Source organism: Panulirus ornatus, chromosome 25 (genome assembly GCF_036320965.1).
Source record: "Panulirus ornatus isolate Po-2019 chromosome 25, ASM3632096v1, whole genome shotgun sequence".
Lineage (NCBI taxonomy): Eukaryota > Metazoa > Arthropoda > Malacostraca > Decapoda > Palinuridae > Panulirus > Panulirus ornatus.
In genome coordinates this window covers 2,590,765-2,613,264 of record NC_092248.1, presented here as the reverse complement: position 1 = coordinate 2,613,264, position 22,500 = coordinate 2,590,765, and the positions used below count along the sequence as shown (strand labels likewise).

Genomic DNA, 22,500 nt, shown 5'->3' with positions numbered 1-22,500 from the left:
TATTCCTATGAGTCCACAGGGAAAATGAAACACGTTAAGTTCCCAAGTGCACTTTCGTGTAATAATCACATCATCAGGGGAGACAAAAGAGAGAAATATAAATCACTTGGACTCATAGGAATATCTTGATCACACGCAAAATTGTGATCCTTTCCAATATATATATATATATATATATATATATATATATATATATATATATATATATATATATATATATACATATCGGAAAGGATCACAGGTGAGCGCGTGATCAATTATAGTCCTATGAGTCCACGGAGAAATGAAACACGATAAGGGGAGATGCAAGAAAGAAACATAACATTCAATTGATATACAACTAACTTATATTTCTTTCTTGTGTAATCCCTGATGATGTGATTACATATATATATATATATATATATATATATATATATATATATATATATATATATATATATATATATATCTTTATATATATATATATATATATATATATATATATATATATATATATATATATATATATATATATATATATATCTTTTTTCTTTTCTTTTAAACTATTCGCCATTTCCCGCGTTAGCGAGGTAGCGTTAAGAACAGAGGACTGGGCCTTTTTTGGAATATCCTCACCTGGCCCCCTCTGTTCCTTCTTTTGGAAAATCAAAAAAAAAAAAACGAGAGGGGAGGATTTCCAGCCCCCCGCTCCCTCCCCTTTTAGTCGCCTTCTACGACACGCAGGGAATACGTGGGAAGTATTCTTAATCCCCTATCCCCAGGGATAATATATATATATATATATATATATATATATATATATATATATATATATATATATATATATATATATATATATATATATTCGTTTGTGGAATACTTGGACTTGCGGGCTCACGCGCCTATTATCGTCGAAGTCCATTAAAGAAGCAAGACAATGCAGGGGGATCTGTTTACCCTCGGGGGTGTGCCTGAGTGCATGAGGGGTGTAAGGCTGGCGGGGCCGTGAGTTATGGCAGGGCAGGATGGCCCGGGGGAAGCTGTGCAGGGTGAGGTATGGGCCATCCTGCTGGCGGAGGACGTGGAACCACTCCTGCAGGAGGAGGAGAGGAGGGAGAAGAAGAAGAGGAAGAGGAAGAAAATGTCACTTTGATCAGTGGTTCTCATTTTTTTTTTCTCTCTCTGATGACCTATTTGAATTTCTACCATGGTTATTGCAACCCAACTCAAATATAAAACACTTTATATATATATATATATATATATATATATATATATATATATATATATATATATATATATATATATATATATATATATATCAAACCATCGATCACAACCAGAGAGGAAGAGTGAGTGGAGGAACCAGCGTTGCTGAATTTACGAAAAACAAATGGAGTCTTAATGGCACTTTCGAAAGGCACGTTGTGGCGGAGGAGGAGGAGTCGACTCGGGCATCAGAACAGATATGTTGTGACAGTCGTGGGGAGACGGCCCTGATGGCTTCACGTCCCCAGGGGTGATACTCAGTGACCCACAGGGTTCAGAACTCTCCCCCCTCAACAGGACGGTAAAAACTCACGCTCAAATCAGTCAAGTAGCCAACAGTAATATTATCACGCAAAGCTTTCAGAAAGCAAGTGTACGGACGAGAAATATATATATATATATATATATATATATATATATATATATATATATATATATATATATATATATATATATATATATCACTGAGGTATTAGACATCGTGGAAAAAAAACATTCAGTGCCATTATAGTACGCAAGACCGTGTGACCTTGACCTTTGACCCTCGACCTTGAAAACTTAGGTGAGAGTAGAACTTTGCAAGTAGTATCTGTGGTACAAGTTTGGTCACTATCCAATAATCCAGTCAAGAGATATGTGGACACCAGTTCGGGAAGCGAATCTGAAAGCTCGCACTAGGACTGAGCAACAAGTTGCACCCAAATATTACCACAAAAAAAAAAGGGTAACGAACTTTGCAATAAAAGCTAAAAGAAAAAGCTAATACAGCTAAGAATCTACACCCGTTGTTTAGCTGTGAAGCACAGAGGAAGAGAGTCATGGCGGACATGCGTTTGTCTTTGGGGAACTGGTGGGAAAGCTAGGAGCGCTCGGCTCATCCGAAATCCCTCCGCCAGGGGGCAAAAATCTAAGAGACTCTTGTTATCGTCTAACTCGGGACAGTTGCATCGACTCGCCCTTGTCCCGCTGTTATCTCAACTCGGCCTCCAACCCCGACTTGCCGAAGCAAATCTGCCTCGTTCCGCCCCAAACTTCGGTACTTTAAGGCACTTTCTTGCCTGCTACTCTCTATGAATTTCGTTCATGTCGCCTCGCCCGCCTTGACCTACTTCTTCCCATCCTCCCTCTCCAGCCGCGCCATCTCCTTCCTCCTCGACTGTCACTTGTTCATTTCATTTGTTTCGTCGTGACGCACACCAGCCAGCTTCGCGTCATTAGGTCGTCCCACTCAGGGGGAGGAGGTCGTCTAAGCCATCGTACTCAAGGGCAGGTTTAAGTGTATTCTGCAGCGAGTTGGGTGCCAGGGTGAGGGAGGGCGGGGTCGTCCTCCACGCTGATTGAGACCTTGGTCTCCTTACGAGCCGCGAGAGCCGTTGTCGACCTCAGCCCAACTCGTTCACACAGATGACGAGGGGGTCTGTCGCAAGTCTTGTTCACCCACGAAGACCCCTCAACCTCCTCTTCGTCTCTCTGAATGATGGTAGTGCAACGGGGAATAATGACCCACTGGATAATAACCAATCAAGATTTATGATAAATTATCTATAAAATAAGGAGCTTTCCCCAGTGACACTATGATAACTATCTACGATTATTGATAAATTATCTGTAAAATAAGGGGTTTTCCCCAGTGACACTATAATAACTATCTACGATTATTGATAAATTATCTGTAAAATAAGGAGTTTCCCTGTGACATTCTGTATAATAACTATCTACGATTATTGATGAATTATCTGTAAAATAAGGGGTTCCCTGTGACACTCTGTATAATAACTATCTACGATTATTGATAAATTATCTGTAAAATAAGGGGTTTTCCCCAGTGACACTATGATAACTATCTACGATTATTGATAAATTATCTGTAAAATAAGGGGTTTCCCTGTGACACTCTGTATAATAACTATCTACGATTTATGATAAATTATCTGTAAAATAAGGAGTTTCCCCTGTGACACTCTGTATATCAATTATCTGCGATTTACGGTAATTATGTGTAAACTAAAGATAAAAGCGGGTACCCAAGCCTCCAGTTTTCTGTTGGCCACAACAGCATCTCTTGTTTGACATTTCCAGCAGTGAACGTAGCCCATCTCTCGACGAACTCTTATCATAAACTTGAGTCAGTTCTTATGGTGGTGGCTTGCATGGCAGATGAACACATCAACATTACACTCGCTGGCAAGATGTGAGGCCACTCACAACTCGAGGTAGGTCATGTGAGGCCACACACCATCTCGGTAGGTCAATGTGAGGCCACACACCATCTCGGTAGGTCAATGTGAGGCCACACACCATCTCGGTAGGTCTGTGTGAGGCCACACACCATCTCGGTAGGTCTGTGTGAGGCCACACACCATCTCGGTAGGTCAAAGTGAGGCCACACACCATCTCGGTAGGTCACTGTGAGGCCACACACAACTCGAGGTAGGGGACACATAACTGCCTGGCTAACGTATTACAGCAAACATTTCACAGACGTTTAAAAGATATAGGACTGCTTCGTCCTGACGATCATAAATGTCGCAATTACTTCCCTCCGATCACAAAAAGTTCTCGCGAATGAATAGCGTTGGAGGAGGGAGGGGGATATGGGTCAGGGGGGAAAAAAAGGGGGGGGGGGAGAGACGAGTAGGGGAGAGAGAGACAGACGGTCGGAGAGAGGGGAGAGAGAGAGGGAGGGAGTGGGAGATGAGACTTAAAGGCGCAAAGGGGAGGAGGGAAGGCGAAAGGTTAGAAAAGAAAAAGGAAGGGAGGTGTGTGTATGTGTGTGTAGGGGATAAGGGAGAAAGGGATGAAGAAAGAGGAAGAGAGGAGGTCAAGGAAGGACACGAGAGAGAGAGAGAGAGAGAGAGAGAGAGAGAGAGAGAGAGAGAGAGAGAGAGAGAGAGAGAGAGAGAGAGAGACTTTGGAAGACACGGAGGAGTCGGCAAAAGTTACAAGATGAAGAACGCTGGTGGAAGAGGAGGAGGAGGAGGAGGAGGAGGAGGAGGAGGAGGAAGAGGAGGAGGAGGAGAGGAGGAGGAGGAGGAGGAGGAGGAGGAGGAGGAAGGAAGGAAGGAAGGAGGGTGAGAAGACCTCCTGCTGGAGATCCTGGTGGTAAACTAAGAGAGGACTAGGGGGCTGAAAAGGAGGCTTGCCGAGCCTGGCTATGATCTAGGAGAACTGGCTAGGTAGCTCAAGACAGCCCGGTGGTGAAGTAAGAAAAAATATAAGTGCTTGTAGAAGGGCTGAAGAGAGCCTGCTGGCTAACGTGGAGAGCTGGTATGGGGACTTCGAAAGCCTTTTAGTGAAGTAGGAGAACTAGGAGTGCTGGTGAGAGGGTTTCGAGGTATACTAAGGGAACTAGCAGAGCGTGTAAGGAGCCCAGAGAGCCTACGGGTGAACTAGGGGAACGAGAAACACAGGTCTTGGAGATCCTTTGTGAACGGCAGAAGGTGTTGGAATACAAGGAACTCTGGATCACAAGACTACAGGAGGTGTTGGAATACAAGGTACGGTTCCTCCACCTCCCACAAGGACTACGATCCTCCATCTCCTCCAGTATCCCCACTTTATGGTCTCCCGTCTTCCACCACATCCCACCCAGAGTTCCTCACCTCCCCTTTGAACTCCCTCCTGGCCTGGTACACCTTCCCCTGGTGGTGCCACTCAGGGCTTGGCATACCTTCCCCTGCGGCGTCGCACCCCTAGTAACTCAGTAAACCTTCCCCAACACCTCTCCTGTGTATCCCCCTTGTCTTCAACTTTGGCTTACCACCTCCCTAAGATACAACCTTAACAATTCATACATAATTCTTCACTGTTCCCAAGGCTTCCGACCCCTTTTTAGACGGCAGTTTATCTCTCTTAGGACCTTATCTATGATCCTCCACCTCCTTCAGGACTTTCTCCGTGGCTCTGGAATCTCCTTAAAGCCCCCCCCCCTCTCTCTCTCTCTCTCTCTCTCTCTCTCTCTCTCTAGCCTCCTGAAGGATCCTTTATAGTCTCTATAGTCTTACAGGACTTCGTCTGTAGTCTCTCCCCTCCGCCAGGGTCTCGTCTATGGTCCCCTGATAATCCCTGGCCTCTGCTATGGCCCTTAACCTCCTCCTGCCTCCTCTTCCATGTTCCAACACTTCTCTCAAGACTTCGTCTGTAGTTTTAGGGTCCGTCTGTCGTCCAGGAGGTTCTCCTCTTCGCTTACATCCTCCCTCCTCCTCCTACGACAGTGCCTCTTGTACGATCCTTCACTTCACCTACGAGGTCCTCTATGGTCTTCCCCTGAGAAGGGCCCGCCTCCTTCCCTCTGAGCGCCCCACCTCAGCTCGTGAACCTCCTCCCACTCGTTCCCAGGGGGACCGCCATTGACCACCTCCCTCCTCATCCTCGCCGCCCCGCCTCCTCCCCTCTATCACCCAGGGGCTGTCTCCAATTCTCACCTGTTTCCAAGGACTTTCAAGTGACCTTACGTCTCGAATGGTATGTGCCCGAGGAATCCTCAAGGACGTCCTTTCCCTCGGCCCCCACCAGACGCACAGAGGGAGTGTGCCTCTGGCCACACCATCTCTCGTCTCCTCCTCTACCCACAGACTCCCAACAGATCTCTCACCCCTGAAGCTGCTCCTCCCCTGGCGTGATTCAACCGTTAATGAGGGACGTCAAGTATACTGAAAAGGAGACAACTTGTGTAATGCAACCGGAAACTTTGGAGTCTTGCGTTTCTTTTTAAGGGGGGGGGGATTTTTTTTGGGGGTGTGAGTCTGGAGTTGATATATTTGGTTGACTAGGATCTCCTTTCGGTATACATTTATTTGTCTTTCTGTTCGCTTCTCGCATCCGCCATACGAATCTGTTGCATTTATACAACACACTCACATACACACACACGCGGGCCTCCCTGGTGTAGGTAGCGTTACTGACCATAAGTCAGCACAGGGCCAGCCCGAGATCGGCCCCGCATGGGTTCGAATCCTGGGCTTTGCCAGTCGGCCTATACCCAACCCAGGTGTTCATCCTCCCCTCGTGAGTGGCTGATAAATAGGTACCTGTCTCACGCTGGTGTGTGTGTGTGTGTGTGTGTGTGTGTACATACATAGAAGTTTATACATGATACACACAGGATAAAGAGACAGGACAACAAGAGTGCAAAACCCTATTCAAGCAACACACAAACAGTATTGACACACAAGAGGCAACACACATTGTACCAGGTATCAAGGAACAGCTGGTAGGGCGAGCCACAATCCGAGGGCCTGGCTTCACCACAGACACTGTACAACACAGACACTGTACAACACAGACACTGTACAACACAGACACTGTACAACACAGACACTGTACAACACAGACACTGTATAACACAGACACTGTATAACACAGACACTGTACAACACAGACACTGTACAACACAGACACTGTACAACACAGACACTGTATAACACAGACACTGTATAACACAGACACTGTACAACACAGACAAAGTATACCACAGACACTGTACAACACAGACAAAGTATACCACAGACACTGTACAACACAGACACTGTACAACACAGACACTGTACAACACAGACACTGTATAACACAGACACTGTACAACACAGACACTGTACAACACAGACACTGTACAACACAGACACTGTATAACACAGACACTGTACAACACAGACACTGTACAACACAGACACTGTACAACACAGACACTGTATAACACAGACACTGTATAACACAGACACTGTACAACACAGACAAAGTATACCACAGACACTGTACAACACAGACAAAGTATACCACAGACACTGTACAACACAGACACTGTACAACACAGACACTGTACAACACAGACACTGTATAACACAGACACTGTACAACACAGACACTGTACAACACAGACACTGTACAACACAGACACTGTATAACACAGACACTGTACAACACAGACACTGTACAACACAGACACTGTACAACACAGACACTGTATAACACAGACACTGTACAACACAGACACTGTACAACACAGACACTGTATAACACAGACACTGTATAACACAGACACTGTACAACACAGACACTGTACAACACAGACACTGTACAACACAGACACTGTACAACACAGACACTGTATAACACAGACACTGTACAACACAGACACTGTACAACACAGACACTGTATAACACAGACACTGTATAACACAGACACTGTACAACACAGACAAAGTATACCACAGACACTGTACAACACAGACAAAGTATACCACAGACACTGTACAACACAGACAAAGTATACCACAGACACTATACAACACAGACAAAGTATACCACAGACACTGTACAACACAGACAAAGTATACCACAGACACTGTACAACACAGACAAAGTATACCACAGACACTGTACAACACAGACACAGAACACCACAGACACAGTACACCACAGACACAGTACACTACAGACACAGTACAACACAGACAAAGTATACCACAGACACTGTGTAACACAGACACTGGGAAACACAGACACAGGGAAGACAGTCTAAAAATACTTTTACTACCACTACTACTACTATCAATACTACTACTACTACTACCACTTATACTACGACTACTTCTACTAATACTACTACCACTAATAATAATAACAACACTATCATTATCATTATTATAATCATAATTATTATCACTATTACTCACCTGATCATTATTATAATCATAATTATTATCACTATTACTCACCTGATCATTATTATAATCATAATTATTATCACTATTACTCACCTGATCATTATTATAATCATAATCATTATCACTATTACTCACCTGATCATTATTATAATCATAATCATTACCACTATTACTCACCTGATTCAGCCAACAGTTAGTGGTGAGGATCTGGTTCCGTTCGTCCTGGAATAAGGAGAAACATCTATTACCCACAAGATGCACGAGTGGTAGCGTCCTGGGAGAAAAAATAACCCTTAACTTCACATACATGCCAGACAGCACCATGTACGTGTACCTAATGCCCATTGAACCCATTAATGGCACCACTTCTTACCTGTAATTTGCAAGACACCCCTTAATGGCACCATCCATTATCTATCTGAAGTAGCCAACACCTCGAAGAAATTATTCTCCGTTAAATCTCGTATTTGTGAAGAAAGAACCCATTAATACCATAACATGTTCCCTGTGTACGTTGTGTTGAACTGTAACATTCACCGTGTGCAAGTAAGATGTAAGGAAGAAATATAACAGTCAGTTGTACATCAACTGACTTGTTATATTTCCTTGTATCTCCCCTGATGATGTGATTATTACACGAAAGTGCACTCGGGAACTTTTCGTGTTTCATTTTCCTCGTGGACTCATAGGAATATATATATATATATATATATATATATATATATATATATATATATATATATATATATATATATATATATATACATATTATCCCTGGGGACAGGGGAGAAAGAATACTTCCCAGGTATTCCCTGCGTGTCGTAGATGGCGACTAAAAGGGAAGGGAGCGGGTGGCTGGAAATCCCCCCTCTCGTTATTTTTTTAATTTTCCAAAAGAAGGAACAGAGAAGGGGGCCAGGTGAGGATATTCCCTCTAAGGCCCAGTCCTCTGTTCTTAACGCTACCTCGCTAATGCGGGAAATGGCGAATAGTATGAAAGATATATATATATATATATATATATATATATATATATATATATATATATATATATATATATATATATATATATATATATTTATATATATTACCTAAAGGCCTGATAAATGATATGGTTATTTTTTGGAAATGTCGAATATATTAATGGAAACCAATTAAACCCTCTGAGAAATGTTTATTAAGCGCGCCACACTTACTGGCAGATATGCTCTTAAGAAAATGGTTTTCAGAGAGAGAGAGAGAGAGAGAGAGAGAGAGAGAGAGAGAGAGAGAGAGAGACTTGATCATTTCCGAATCTGTACTGATGGTCTACACTGATGGTCTGTACTGATGGTCTGCACTGATGGTCGGCACTGATAGTCTGTACTGATGGTCTACACTGATGGTCTGTACTGATGGTCTACACTGATGGTCTGTACTGATGGTCTGCACTGATGGTCGGCACTGATAGTCTGTACTGATGGTCTGCACTGATGGTCGGCACTGATAGTCTGTACTGATGGTCTACACTGATGGTCTGTACTGATGGTCTACACTGATGGTCTGTACTGATGGTCTACACTGATGGTCTGTACTGATGGTCTACACTGATGGTCTGTACTGATGGTCTACACTGATGGTCTGTACTGATGGTCTACACTGATGGTCTGTACTGATGGTCTACACTGATGGTCTGTACTGATGGTCTACACTGATGGTCTGTACTGATGGTCTACACTGATGGTCTGTACTGATGGTCTACACTGATGGTCTGTACTGATGGTCTACACTGATGGTCTGTACTGATGGTCTACACTGATGGTCTGTACTGATGGTCTACACTGATGGTCTGTACTGATGGTCTACACTGATGGTCTGTACTGATGTCTGTACTGATGGTCTACACTGATGGTCTGTACTGATGGTCTACACTGATGGTCTGTACTGATGGTCTACACTGATGGTCTGTACTGATGGTCTACACTGATGGTCTGTACTGATGGTCTACACTGATGGTCTGTACTGATGGTCTACACTGATGGTCTGTACTGATGGTCTACACTGATGGTCTGTACTGATGGTCTACACTGATGGTCTGTACTGATGGTCTACACTGATGGTCTGTACTGATGTCTGTACTGATGGTCTACACTGATGGTCTGTACTGATGGTCTACACTGATGGTCTGTACTGATGGTCTACACTGATGGTCTGTACTGATGTCTGTACTGATGGTCTACACTGATGGTCTGTACTGATGGTCTACACTGATGGTCTGTACTGATGTCTGTACTGATGGTCTGTACTGATGGTCTACACTGATGGTCTGTACTGATGGTCTGCACTGATGGTCGGCACTGATAGTCTGTACTGATGGTCTACACTGATGGTCTGTACTGATGGTCTGCACTGATGGTCGGCACTGATAGTCTGTACTGATGGTCTGTATGATGGTCTGCACTGATGGTCTGTACTGATGGTCTGCACTGATGGTCTGTACTGATGGTCTGTACTGATGGTCCTGTACTGATGGTCTGTACTGATGGTCTGTACTGATGGTCTGTACTGATGGTCTGCACTGATGGTCGGCACTGATAGTCTGTACTGATGGTCCTGTACTGATGGTCTGCACTGATGGTCGGCACTGATAGTCTGTACTGATGGTCTGTACTGATGGTCCTGTACTGATGGTCTACACTGATGGTCTGTACTGATGGTCCTGTACTGATGGTCTACACTGATGGTCTGTACTGATGGTCTGTACTGATGGTCCTGTACTGATGGTCTGTACTGATGTCTGTACTGATGGTCCTGTACTGATGGTCTACACTGATGGTCTGTACTGATGGTCTACACTGATGGTCTGTACTGATGGTCTGTACTGATGTCTGCACTGATGGTCTGTACTGATGGTCTACACTGATGGTCTGTACTGATGGTCTACACTGATGGTCTGTACTGATGTCTGTACTGATGGTCTGCACTGATGGTCGGCACTGATAGTCTGTACTGATGGTCTGCACTGATGGTCTGTACTGATGGTCTGTACTGATAGTCTGCACTAATGATCTGCACTGATGGTCTGTACTGATGTCTGTACTGATGGTCTACACTGATGGTCTGTACTGATGGTCTGCACTGATGGTCTGTACTGATGGTCCTGTACTGATGGTCTGCACTGATGGTCTGTGCTGATGGTCTGTACTGATGGTCTGCACTGATGGTCTGTACTGATGTCTGTACTGATGGTCCTGTACTGATGGTCTGCACTGATGGTCGGCACTGATAGTCTGTACTGATGGTCTGTACTGATGTCTGTACTGATGGTCTGTACTGATGTCTGTACTGATGGTCTGTACTGATGTCTGTACTGATGGTCTGTACTGATGGTCTGCACTGATGGTCGGCACTGATAGTCTGTACTGATGGTCTGCACTGATGGTCTGTGCTGATGGTCTGTACTGATGGTCTGCACTGATGGTCTGTGCTGATGGTCTGTACTGATGGTCTGTACTGATGTCTGTACTGATGGTCCTGTACTGATGGTCTGCACTGATGGTCGGCACTGATAGTCTGTACTGATGGTCCTGTACTGATGGTCTGCACTGATGGTCTGTACTGATGTCTGTACTGATGGTCCTGTACTGATGGTCTGCACTGATGGTCGGCACTGATAGTCTGTACTGATGGTCTACACTGATGGTCTGTACTGATGGTCTGTACTGATGTCTGTACTGATGGTCTGTACTGATGTCTGTACTGATGTCTGTACTGATGGTCTGTACTGATGTCTGTACTGATGGTCTGTACTGATGGTCTGTACTGATGGTCTGTACTGATGTCTGTACTGATGGTCTGTACTGATGGTCTACACTGATGGTCTGTACTGATGTCTGTACTGATGGTCTGCACTGATGGTCGGCACTGATAGTCTGTACTGATGGTCTGCACTGATGGTCGGCACTGATAGTCTGTACTGATGGTCTGCACTGATGGTCGGCACTGATAGTCTGTACTGATGGTCTACACTGATGGTCTGTACTGATGTCTGTACTGATGGTCTGTACTGATGGTCTACACTGATGGTCTGTACTGATGGTCCTGTACTGATGGTCTACACTGATGGTCTGTACTGATGGTCTGCACTGATGGTCGGCACTGATAGTCTGTACTGATGGTCTACACTGATGGTCTGTACTGATGGTCCTGTACTGATGGTCTACACTGATGGTCTGTACTGATAGTCTGCACTAATGATCTGCACTGATGGTCGGCACTGATAGTCTGTACTGATGGTCTGCACTGATGGTCGGCACTGATAGTCTGTACTGATGGTCTACACTGATGGTCTGTACTGATGGTCTGCACTGATGGTCGGCACTGATAGTCTGTACTGATGGTCTGCACTGATGGTCGGCACTGATAGTCTGTACTGATGGTCTGCACTGATGGTCTGTACTGATGGTCTGCACTGATGGTCGGCACTGATAGTCTGTACTGATGGTCTGCACTGATGGTCGGCACTGATAGTCTGTACTGATGGTCTGTACTGATGGTCTGCACTGATGGTCGGCACTGATAGTCTGTACTGATGGTCTGCACTGATGGTCGGCACTGATAGTCTGTACTGATGGTCTGCACTGATGGTCGGCACTGATAGTCTGTACTGATGGTCTACACTGATGGTCTGTGCTGATGGTCTGTACTGATGGTCTGCACTGATGGTCTGTACTGATGGTCTGTACTGATGGTCTGTACTGATGGTCTGCACTGATGGTCTGTGCTGATGGTCTGCACTGATGGTCTGCACTGATGGTCTGTACTGATGGTCTACACTGATGGTCTGTACTGATGATCTGTACTGATGGTCTACACTGATGGTCTGTACTGATGGTCTGCACTGATGGTCTGTACTGATGGTCTGTACTGATAGTCTGCACTAATGATCTGCACTGATGGTCTACACTGATGGTCTGTACTGATGGTCTGCACTGATGGTCGGCACTGATAGTCTGTACTGATGGTCTGCACTGATGGTCTGTACTGATGGTCTGTACTGATGGTCTGTACTGATGGTCTGTACTGATGGTCTACACTGATGGTCTGTGCTGATGGTCTGCACTGATGGTCGGCACTGATAGTCTGTACTGATGGTCTGCACTGATGGTCTGTACTGATGGTCTGTACTGATGGTCTGTACTGATGGTCTGTACTGATGGTCTGCACTGATGGTCTGTGCTGATGGTCTGTACTGATGGTCTGCACTGATGGTCTGTACTGATGGTCTGTACTGATGGTCTGTACTGATGGTCTGTACTGATGGTCTGTACTGATGGTCTGCACTGATGGTCTGTACTGATGGTCTGTACTGATGGTCTGTACTGGTGGTCTATACTGATGGCGAGTGGTACTGTCTGAGTGTGTGTTTCTGTGTTCTGTGAGGTTAGGTCAAGTCCAGGTTCCTTATGATAATAACGGACCCACAACAGATAAAGAAAGGGTCTGCACACTCATTCATCCAATCCTAATCGCTCCTCAGTAAATCGTCCGGATAAAGAGAAGGGATGCGGATAACTCTGAGGTGTCCGGATAAAGAGGAGGGATGCGGATAACTCTGAGGTGTCCGGATAAAGAGGAGGGATGCGGATAACTCTGAGGTGTCCGGATAAAGAGGAGGGATGCGGATAACTCTGAGGTGTCCGGATAAAGAGGAGGGATGCGGATTAACTTTGAGGTGTCCGGATAAAGAGGAGGGATGCGGATAACTCTGAGGTGTCCGGATAAAGAGGAGGGATGAGGATAACTCTGAGGTGTCCGGATAAAGAAGAGGGATGCAGATAACTCTGAAGTGTCCGGATAAAGAGGAGGGATGCGGATAACTCTGAGGTGTCCGGGTGTCCGGATAAAGAGGAGGGATGCGGATAACTCTAAGGTGTCCGGATAAACCGAGGGTGGACTGTGTAAGCCACAGTGGAGGCGCCTTGTACTTGGACGGGGTGTGTGGTTTGGCTCGAAATGACGTCGTCTTGGTGGCAAATAACCTGGCCAAATCACCTCGTTATTCCCAGGACCGACATGGGCATATACTGCCTCCCGTCCTGGGGGTAGAATAAGCCACAGAGACCCCCCCCCAAACTGACGTCAGAGAAAGTGAAGTAAAATGGCAGTGAAAGTGGCAAGAAATAAAGTGTATATATAAACGAGAGGTACTAAAGAAAATGGCGTGGGGGAAGTGGGGAGGGGAGGAGTATCACGGAAAACGGGAAGTGGTGCTTACAGGACTTATTTCATTTGTTTTTCAACCTTTTTTTTTTTTTTTTGTTTGCTGGTACAGAGGGTTCATCTCCGGTTCATTCTGCCACGGTCGTAATTAACGTAATTAACGTAATGCGTTGCGCATGGCAGATAGAGAATGGATGTGAGAGGATGTGGCCTTTCTTCGTCTGTTCCTGGCGCCACCTCGCTAACGCGGGAAACGCCGATCAAAGTCCGGGAATAAAAAAAGAAATATTTTCCCCATCACCCCCATCACCTCTCTGTGATATATACGACCCCCTTTTATATCGCTAGCACTGATGAGCGATATAGGCGCTTTATATATCGCCGGTAGTCGATGCTATACAGCCGGTCGCTATGGTCGTGTACGACGGTACGACCCTTAAGCACGACGGTACGACCTTTAAGCACGACGGTACGACCTTTAGGCACAACGGTACGACCTTTAAGCACGACGGTACGACATTTGGGATAGCCCTTGTATGGTGTTTTCCTTCCTGAGGCTACTGACCAATCACCTGCCGCCTTGGATCAACTCATCAGCTGCCAGCCGTACAAATTCAACTCGCAAAAACGTAATGACAAAAAAAAAGTTGTCCCCAGTCAACGAATTATTGTCCAAAACGCTGTAGATCACACGGCTATTTTCTCGCAACAATTCACTTACAGTGTCACCGACAATCTCGGGCAGTTGTGGAGGCAGGAAATACAAGGTTTATATATTGTGGAGGCAACAAATACGCGGCGAAAATGCGGTACGACAACTTCTTGCTGTCATTCATCACTTGAGCAGCGCTGCCTGACGTATGTGAGACCGCTGCCAACCGCAGGGAGTTTGGTCGCTGGGTGTCTTGTTCGGAACCTCACCACACGAGCGACACCCACTAAACCCATCCAGCGACACTCAGCCTCAAGAGCTCACCTGCTGGCGACAGAGAGAATGGTCGCCAAGAAATGTTTGCGCCAGGATGTCCTCTCGCATCCGGCGAGTGATTCGCCAGCCGGATATTATTGCCATATGTCCGAAATATGTTTACGTTTCCATGACAACCAACCAGCCGTTTCAGCACACTGGGTTATATACATATTCTATGTATTATATTTATCATACTTTGTCGCTGTCTCCCGCGTTAGCGAGGTAGCGCAAGGAAACAGGCGAAAGAATGGCCCAACCCACCCACATACACATGTTTATACATACACGTCCACACACGCACATATACATACCTATACATTTCAACGTATACATACATATACATTTCACCGTATACATACATATACATACACACATATACATATATATACATGTACATAGTCATACATGCTGCCTTCATCCATTCCCGCCGCCACCCCGCCACACATGAAATGACAACAAAGGCCACATTCGTCCACACTCAGTCTCTACCTGTCATGTATTATGCACTGAAACCATAGCTATATATCATCCATCTATACCGTTCTACCGTCTCTATCTATCGATCGACTTTAGTGCTCAGCTACCGTACCAACCCGAAGCCACCACCACTTTACCAACCACTCGCTCATCCCTCACACCCACACATCCATTAACTCTCTCTCTCTCTCTCTCTCTCTCTCTCTCTCTCTCTCTCTCTCTCTCTCTCTCTCTCTCTAATCAAACGCTGAGGAAAACACATTCGCCTTCCAGACTTTACACACTAAACGGTCGCCATAATCATAAAGGTTTGATCGCAGTTTAGAAAAAACCTTTAAAATGATTTTTTCTCTCATTTTTTTCAACTCGCAGCCAATTTCCTTCATCAATTAATCACTATAATCTTTACCTCCTTAATTACGAAATATTTAAAACTCAACACTTTGTTGATCAATCTCTCGTAGGCCTTGATCACAGCGGTACAGCCTTCAAGGCTGCCTGTACCACCCTTGAGCACGACGGTACGGCCCTTGAGCACGACGGTAAGGCCCTTGAGCACGACAGTACGGCCCTTGAGCAAGACGGTACGGCCCTTGACCACGACGGTACAGCCCTTGAGCACGACGGTACGGTCCTTGAGCAAGACGGTACGGCCCTTGAGCATGAAGGTACGGCCCTTGACCACGACGGTACGGCCCTTGAGCATGACGGTACGTCCCTTGAGCATGACGGTACCACCCTTGAGCACGACGGTACGGCCCTTGACCACGACGGTACCACCCTTGAGCACGACGTTACGGCCCTTGACCACGACGGTACCACCCTTGAGCAAGACGGTACGGTCCTTCAGCATGACGGTACGACCCTTGAGCACGACGGTACGGTCCTTGAGCACGACGGTACGGCCCTTGACCACGACGGTACGGTCCTTGAGCACGACGGTACGGTCCTTGAGCACGACGTACGGCCCTTGAGCACGACGGTACGGCCCTTGAGCACGACGGTATGGTCCTTGACCACGACGGTACGACCCTTGACCACGACGGTACGACCCTTGACCACGACGGTACGGCCCTTGAGCACGACGGTACGGTCCTTGAGCACGACGGTACGGGCCCTTGAACATAAGGGTACTGCCCTCAAGCACGACGGTGAGGGCCTTTAAACACGTTAGCACGAGCCTTGAGAACGCGCCCTTAGCGTCCTGAAGTAGGGCGGTCTCTACCGGAGTGGACCGTCGTGTTCAGGAGACACGCCCACAGACAACAACAGGCAGCCTCCTCAAACACCCGTATAACTGAACATGCAACGCGGCTACACACCCTCCTCTCTCTCTCTCTCTCTCTCTCTCTCTCTCTCTCTCTCTCTCTCTCTCTCTCTATCTCTATCTCGTCGTCGTCGTCGTCCAAGTGGTCGCACATCCCTCCTCAAAACACCCGCCACCGTCAACAGCTCCCTTCTCCCGCTAAACACAAGACACAAACCAGCTCAACACTCCTCTCCACTCCCTCAGTGTTCGCTCCCTCTGACAACAAGAGAGTGAGGGCCGCGCTGTTCGACCCGGTCCCTCCTTCAGGATACAATACGTAGCAATAATTGCTCGGGTGGGGCCCTTGAAGCCGCTCGCTGGGAATGCTAGATAGGACGGAGCTGCTTTTCTCTCGAACTGCAATACACGTCCTCGAACGTTTCCCTATCAGCAATATACGGCAGTATCTGCAAACAAAACCACCCCCCCACCTCTTTAATGGTAGCAGCGAATAATTGGATAATTCTCCTTCCAATAACTTGCACAATTTCCCTGACATATCTCCGATAATATGATGTATACTTCGGCAACCCATATATATATATATATATATATATATATATATATATATATATATATATCCCTGGGGATAGGGGACAAAGAATACTTCCCACGTATTCCCTGCGTGTCGTAAAAGGCGACTAAAAGGGGAGGGAGCGGGGGGCTGGAAATCCTCCCCTCTCGTTTTTTTTTGTTTTTTTTTTAATTTTCCAAAAGAAGGAACAGAGAATTGGGCCAGGTGAGGGTATTCCCTCAAAGGCCCAGTCCTCTGTTCTTAACGCTACCTCGCTAATGCGGGAAATGGCGAACAGTTTGAAAGAAAAAAGAAATATATATATATATATATATATATATATATATATATATATATATATATATATATATATATTTTTTTTTTTTTTTTTTCATACTATTCGCCATTTCCCCTTTAGCGAGGTAGTGTTAAGAACAGAGGACTGAGCCTTTGAGGGAAATCCTCACTTGGCCCCATTCTCTGTTCCTTCTTTTGGAAAATTAAAATCGAGAGGGGAGGATTTCCAGCCCCCGCTCCCTCCCCTTTCAGTCGCCTTCTACGACACGCAGGGAATACGTGGGAAGTATTCTTTCTCCCCTATCCCCAGGGATATACATATACATACACAGACATAATCATATTACAGAATAAAGGTGAAAAAACTTGGGAGTAATCATATGTGATAACATTAGCTTGAGCCATTCACACAACAAATGAACTACTGCATTTCATAACATGGTAGGATGGAATTGTGATGCCCCATGACCCTAGGAGACGACAAACTAATGATGAAACACTTCCCAGTACATACATACTCATGAAACTATAATACTGATGTGTACAGAGATCTCCCTAAAGTTTCTAACTGCGTGAACTGCACTTCTCCAAGTATTAGCAATTTCTAAGTTCTTCTCAAAAGTATCTTCTTTGTCTATTTCAAAGGTGAGAGTAACTCTCGTTCTTTGTCTACTTCAAAGGTGAGAGTAACTCTCTCGTTCTTTGTCTATTTCAAAGGTGAAAGTAACTCTCTTTCTTTGTCTACTTCAAAGGTGAGAGTAACTCTCTCGTTCTTTGTCTATTTCAAAGGTGAGAGTAACTCTCATTCTTTGTCTACTTCAAAGGTGAGAGTAACTCTCTCGTTCTTTGTCTATTTCAAAGGTGAAAGTAACTCTCTTTCTTTGTCTACTTCAAAGGTGAGAGTAACTCTCTCGTTCTTTGTCTATTTCAAAGGTGAGAGTAACTCTCATTCTTTGTCTACTTCAAAGGTGAGAGTAACTCTCATTCTTTGTCTACTTCAAAGGTGAGAGTAACTCTCATTCTTTGTCTACTTCAAAGGTGAAAGTAACTCTCATTCTTTGTCTACTTCAAAGGTGAGAGTAACTCTCTCTTTCTTTTTTTTTAATCTTATTTTCTGGCAATGGCTAAGCGTACAGTGTAAAATAAGCCAGGTGAGTCCTTCATTTCTGAACTCCTACTTTCATGCAAACCTGGACTGAACCTTTCAGCAGGAACCACATATAGGCAATATCGAACTTGACAGGTAAATAGACTATACGCCACAAGTTTGAAATTCACCCAAATGATGACAGGTAAATAGACTATACGCCACAAGTTTGAAATTCACCCAAATGATGACAGGTAAATAGACTATACGCCACAAGTTTAAAATTCACCCAAATGATGACAGGTAAATAGACTATACGCCACAAGTTTGAAATTCACCCAAATGATGACAGGTAAATAGACTATACGCCACAAGTTTGAAATTCACCCAAATGATGACAGGTAAATAGACTATACGCCACAAGTTTGAAATTCACCCAAATGATGACAGGTAAATAGACTATACGCCACAAGTTTGAAATTCACTCAAATGATGCATTACAAACCTCTGCGAAATACGTCACCTCGGGACAAATATGCTTGGAAATTCGTGTAAAACCAGAAAAACGAACTTAAAGAAAATAAGCTTAGTGAGTCTAGAATCAAGGGAGAGAATAAGCAGGGAAAACTGAACACTGTGAACAAAATAAGCTTGAGAGGTCCAAGTCAATCCAGAAGAAGCGGATAACGCCAGCTTAACTAGCGGATAACGCCAGCTTAACTAGCGGATAACACCAGCTTAACTAGCGGATAACACCAGCTTAACTAGCGGATAACACCAGCTTAACTAGCGGATAACACCAGCTTAACTAGCGGATAACGCCAGCTTAACTTGCGCATAACACCAGCTTAACTAGCGGATAACACCAGCTTAACTAGCGGATAACACCAGCTTACACAGCGGATAACGCCAGCTTAACTAGCGGATAACGCCAGCTTAACTAGCGGATAACACCAGCTTAACTAGCGGATAACACCAGCTTACCTAGCGGATAACACCAGCTTAACTAGCGGATAACACCAGCTTAACCAGCGGATAACACCAGCTTACCTAGCGGATAACACCAGCTTAACTAGCGAATAGCACTAGCTTAACTAGCGGATAACACCAGCTTACATAGCGGATAACACCAGCTTACATAGCGGATAACGCCAGCTTAACTAGCGGATAACGCTAGCTTAACTAGCGGATAACACCAGCTTAACTTGCGCATAACACCAGCTTAACTAGCGGATAGCACCAGCTTAAGTAGCGGATAACACCAGCTTAACTAGCGGATAACACCAGCTTAACTAGCGGATAACACCAGCTTACCTAGCGGATAACACCAGCTTAACTAGCAGATAACACCAGCTTAACTAGCGGATAACACCAGCTTAACTAGCGGATAACACCAGCTTAACTAGCGGATAACGCCAGCTTAACTAGCGGATAACACCAGCTTAACTAGCGGATAACACCAGCTTAACTAGCGGATAACACCAGCTTAACTAGTGGATAACACCAGCTTAACTAGCGAATAACACCAGCTTAACTAGCGGATAACACCAGCTTACCTAGCGGATAACACCAGCTTAACTAGCGAATAACACCAGCTTAACTAGCGGATAACACCAGCTTACATAGCGGATAACACCAGCTTACATAGCGGATAACGCCAGCTTAACTAGCGGATAACGCTAGCTTAACTAGCGGATAACACCAGCTTAACTAGCAGATAACACCAGCTTACATAGCGGATAACGCCAGCTTAACTAGCGGATAACACCAGCTTAACTAGCGGATAACGCCAGCCTAAGTAGCGGATAACGCCAGCTTAAGTAGCGGATAATACCAGCTTAACTAGCGGATAACACCAGCTTAACTAGCGGACAACACCAGCTTAACTAGCGAATAACACCAGCTTAACTAGCTGATAACACCAGCTTAACTAGCGGATAACGCCAGATTAACGAGCGAATAACACCAGCTTAACTAGCGGATAACTTTAGCTTAACTAGCGGATAACACCAGCTTACCTAGCAGATAACACCAGCTTACCTAGCGGATAACATCAGCTTAACTAGCAGATAACACCAGCTTAACTAGCGGATAACACCAGCTTAACTAGTGCAACATGATGTACACAATAAGCTTGTAAGGCCCAAATAGTTCAAAATAGGCATAGCAACCTCAATAATCCGGACCTTAAGAACAAAACAGGCTTAGAAATGTTACGATATCTAAATAAACAACATTAAATCCCTCCCAAAAATAAACATTAAATCCCTCCCAAAAATAAACATTAAATCCCTCCCAAAAATAAACATTAAATCCCTCCCAAAAATAAACATTAAATCCCTCCCAAAAATAAACATTAAATCCCTCCCAAAAATAAACATTGAATCCCTCCCAAAAATAAACATTAAATCCCTCCCAAAAATAAACATTGAATCCCTCCCAAAAATAAACATTAAATCCCTCCCAAAAATAAACATTAAATCCCTCCCAAAAAAAAACATTAAATCCCTCCCAAAAATAAACATTAAATCCCTCCCAAAAATAAACATTAAATCCCTCCCAAAAATAAACATTAAATCCCTCCCAAAAATAAACATTGAATCCCTCCCAAAAATAAACATTAAATCCCTCCCAAAAATAAACACTGAATCCCTCCCAAAAATAAACATTGAATCCCTCCCAAAAATAAACATTAAATCCCTCCCAAAAATAAAAAAATATTATAACAACACATAATACACGAAAGCGCAAATCTAACAGACCATAAATAAGCAAGTGTCTCAAAATCACCCGCACCCAATTACCTGACGACTCAAAGAAAATAAAAAAATAATAATTACTAATAAATTACCATTTCACAACATCAGACTTGAAAATGTACGAAGGCAACGTAATATTCCCACCGTCCACACCCGGACCCCCTTTCTGACCGGCATATTGTTGCATAGACATACGACGCTGGTCCCATCTACAGGGCTCCCGTCTTCGCTAGTCCACAGCTGCTCACTGTGTTAGCGGATCTGGGTACTGCGTTAAGTGTGAGGCAGGAGCTAAGGCATCGGGCCGGGTGTGGAGGAAGGAGGGAAGGGAAGGGAAGGGAGGGGAAGGCCGTCCTTCAGGAGTGTCAATTACCACACGTGTGTCCATCTGTCTGTGGCCGTGGCCACAGACAGATGGACAGATGACACGCGCCACGCGATCATCACCTGTCATCTAATCTTACATCTATACACTCTATAATAATCTATTTCCCGAACTATATATATATATATATATATATATATATATATATATATATATATATATATATATATATATATATATATATATCTTTTCTTTCTTTCAAACTATTCGCCATTTCCCGCGTTAGCGAGGTAGCGTTAAGAACAGAGGACTGGGCCTTTGAGGGAATATCCTCACCTGGCCCCCTTCTCTGTTCCTTCTTTTGGAAAATTAAAAAAAGAATGATGAGAGGGGAGGATTTCCAGTCCCCCGCTCCCTCCCCTTTTAGTCGCCTTCTACGACACGCAGGGAATACGTGGGAAGTATTCTTTCTCCCCTATCCCCAGGGATATATATATATATATATATATATATATATATATATATATATATATATATATATATATATATATATATATATATATATATATATCCTTAATTCCGACATCTATTTCGTCCACTTCCGAGGAAGCTGGGCGAGTAGAAGCGAGATTATGTGTGACGTGA

At 44.6% G+C, this 22,500-nt stretch overlaps 1 protein-coding gene across 1 annotated transcript in view; it reads right to left on the bottom strand.

The window, feature by feature from the left end:
* LOC139757168 (neuronal acetylcholine receptor subunit alpha-10-like) overlaps nucleotides 1-22,500 on the bottom strand; it is a 271,009-nt gene that overhangs the window by 89,755 nt on the left and 158,754 nt on the right. The window contains exon 4 of the mRNA XM_071677286.1: nucleotides 8,094-8,138. Within this exon, the coding sequence (XP_071533387.1) occupies nucleotides 8,094-8,138 (45 nt within the window). The remainder of the gene's footprint in view (nucleotides 1-8,093; nucleotides 8,139-22,500) is intronic.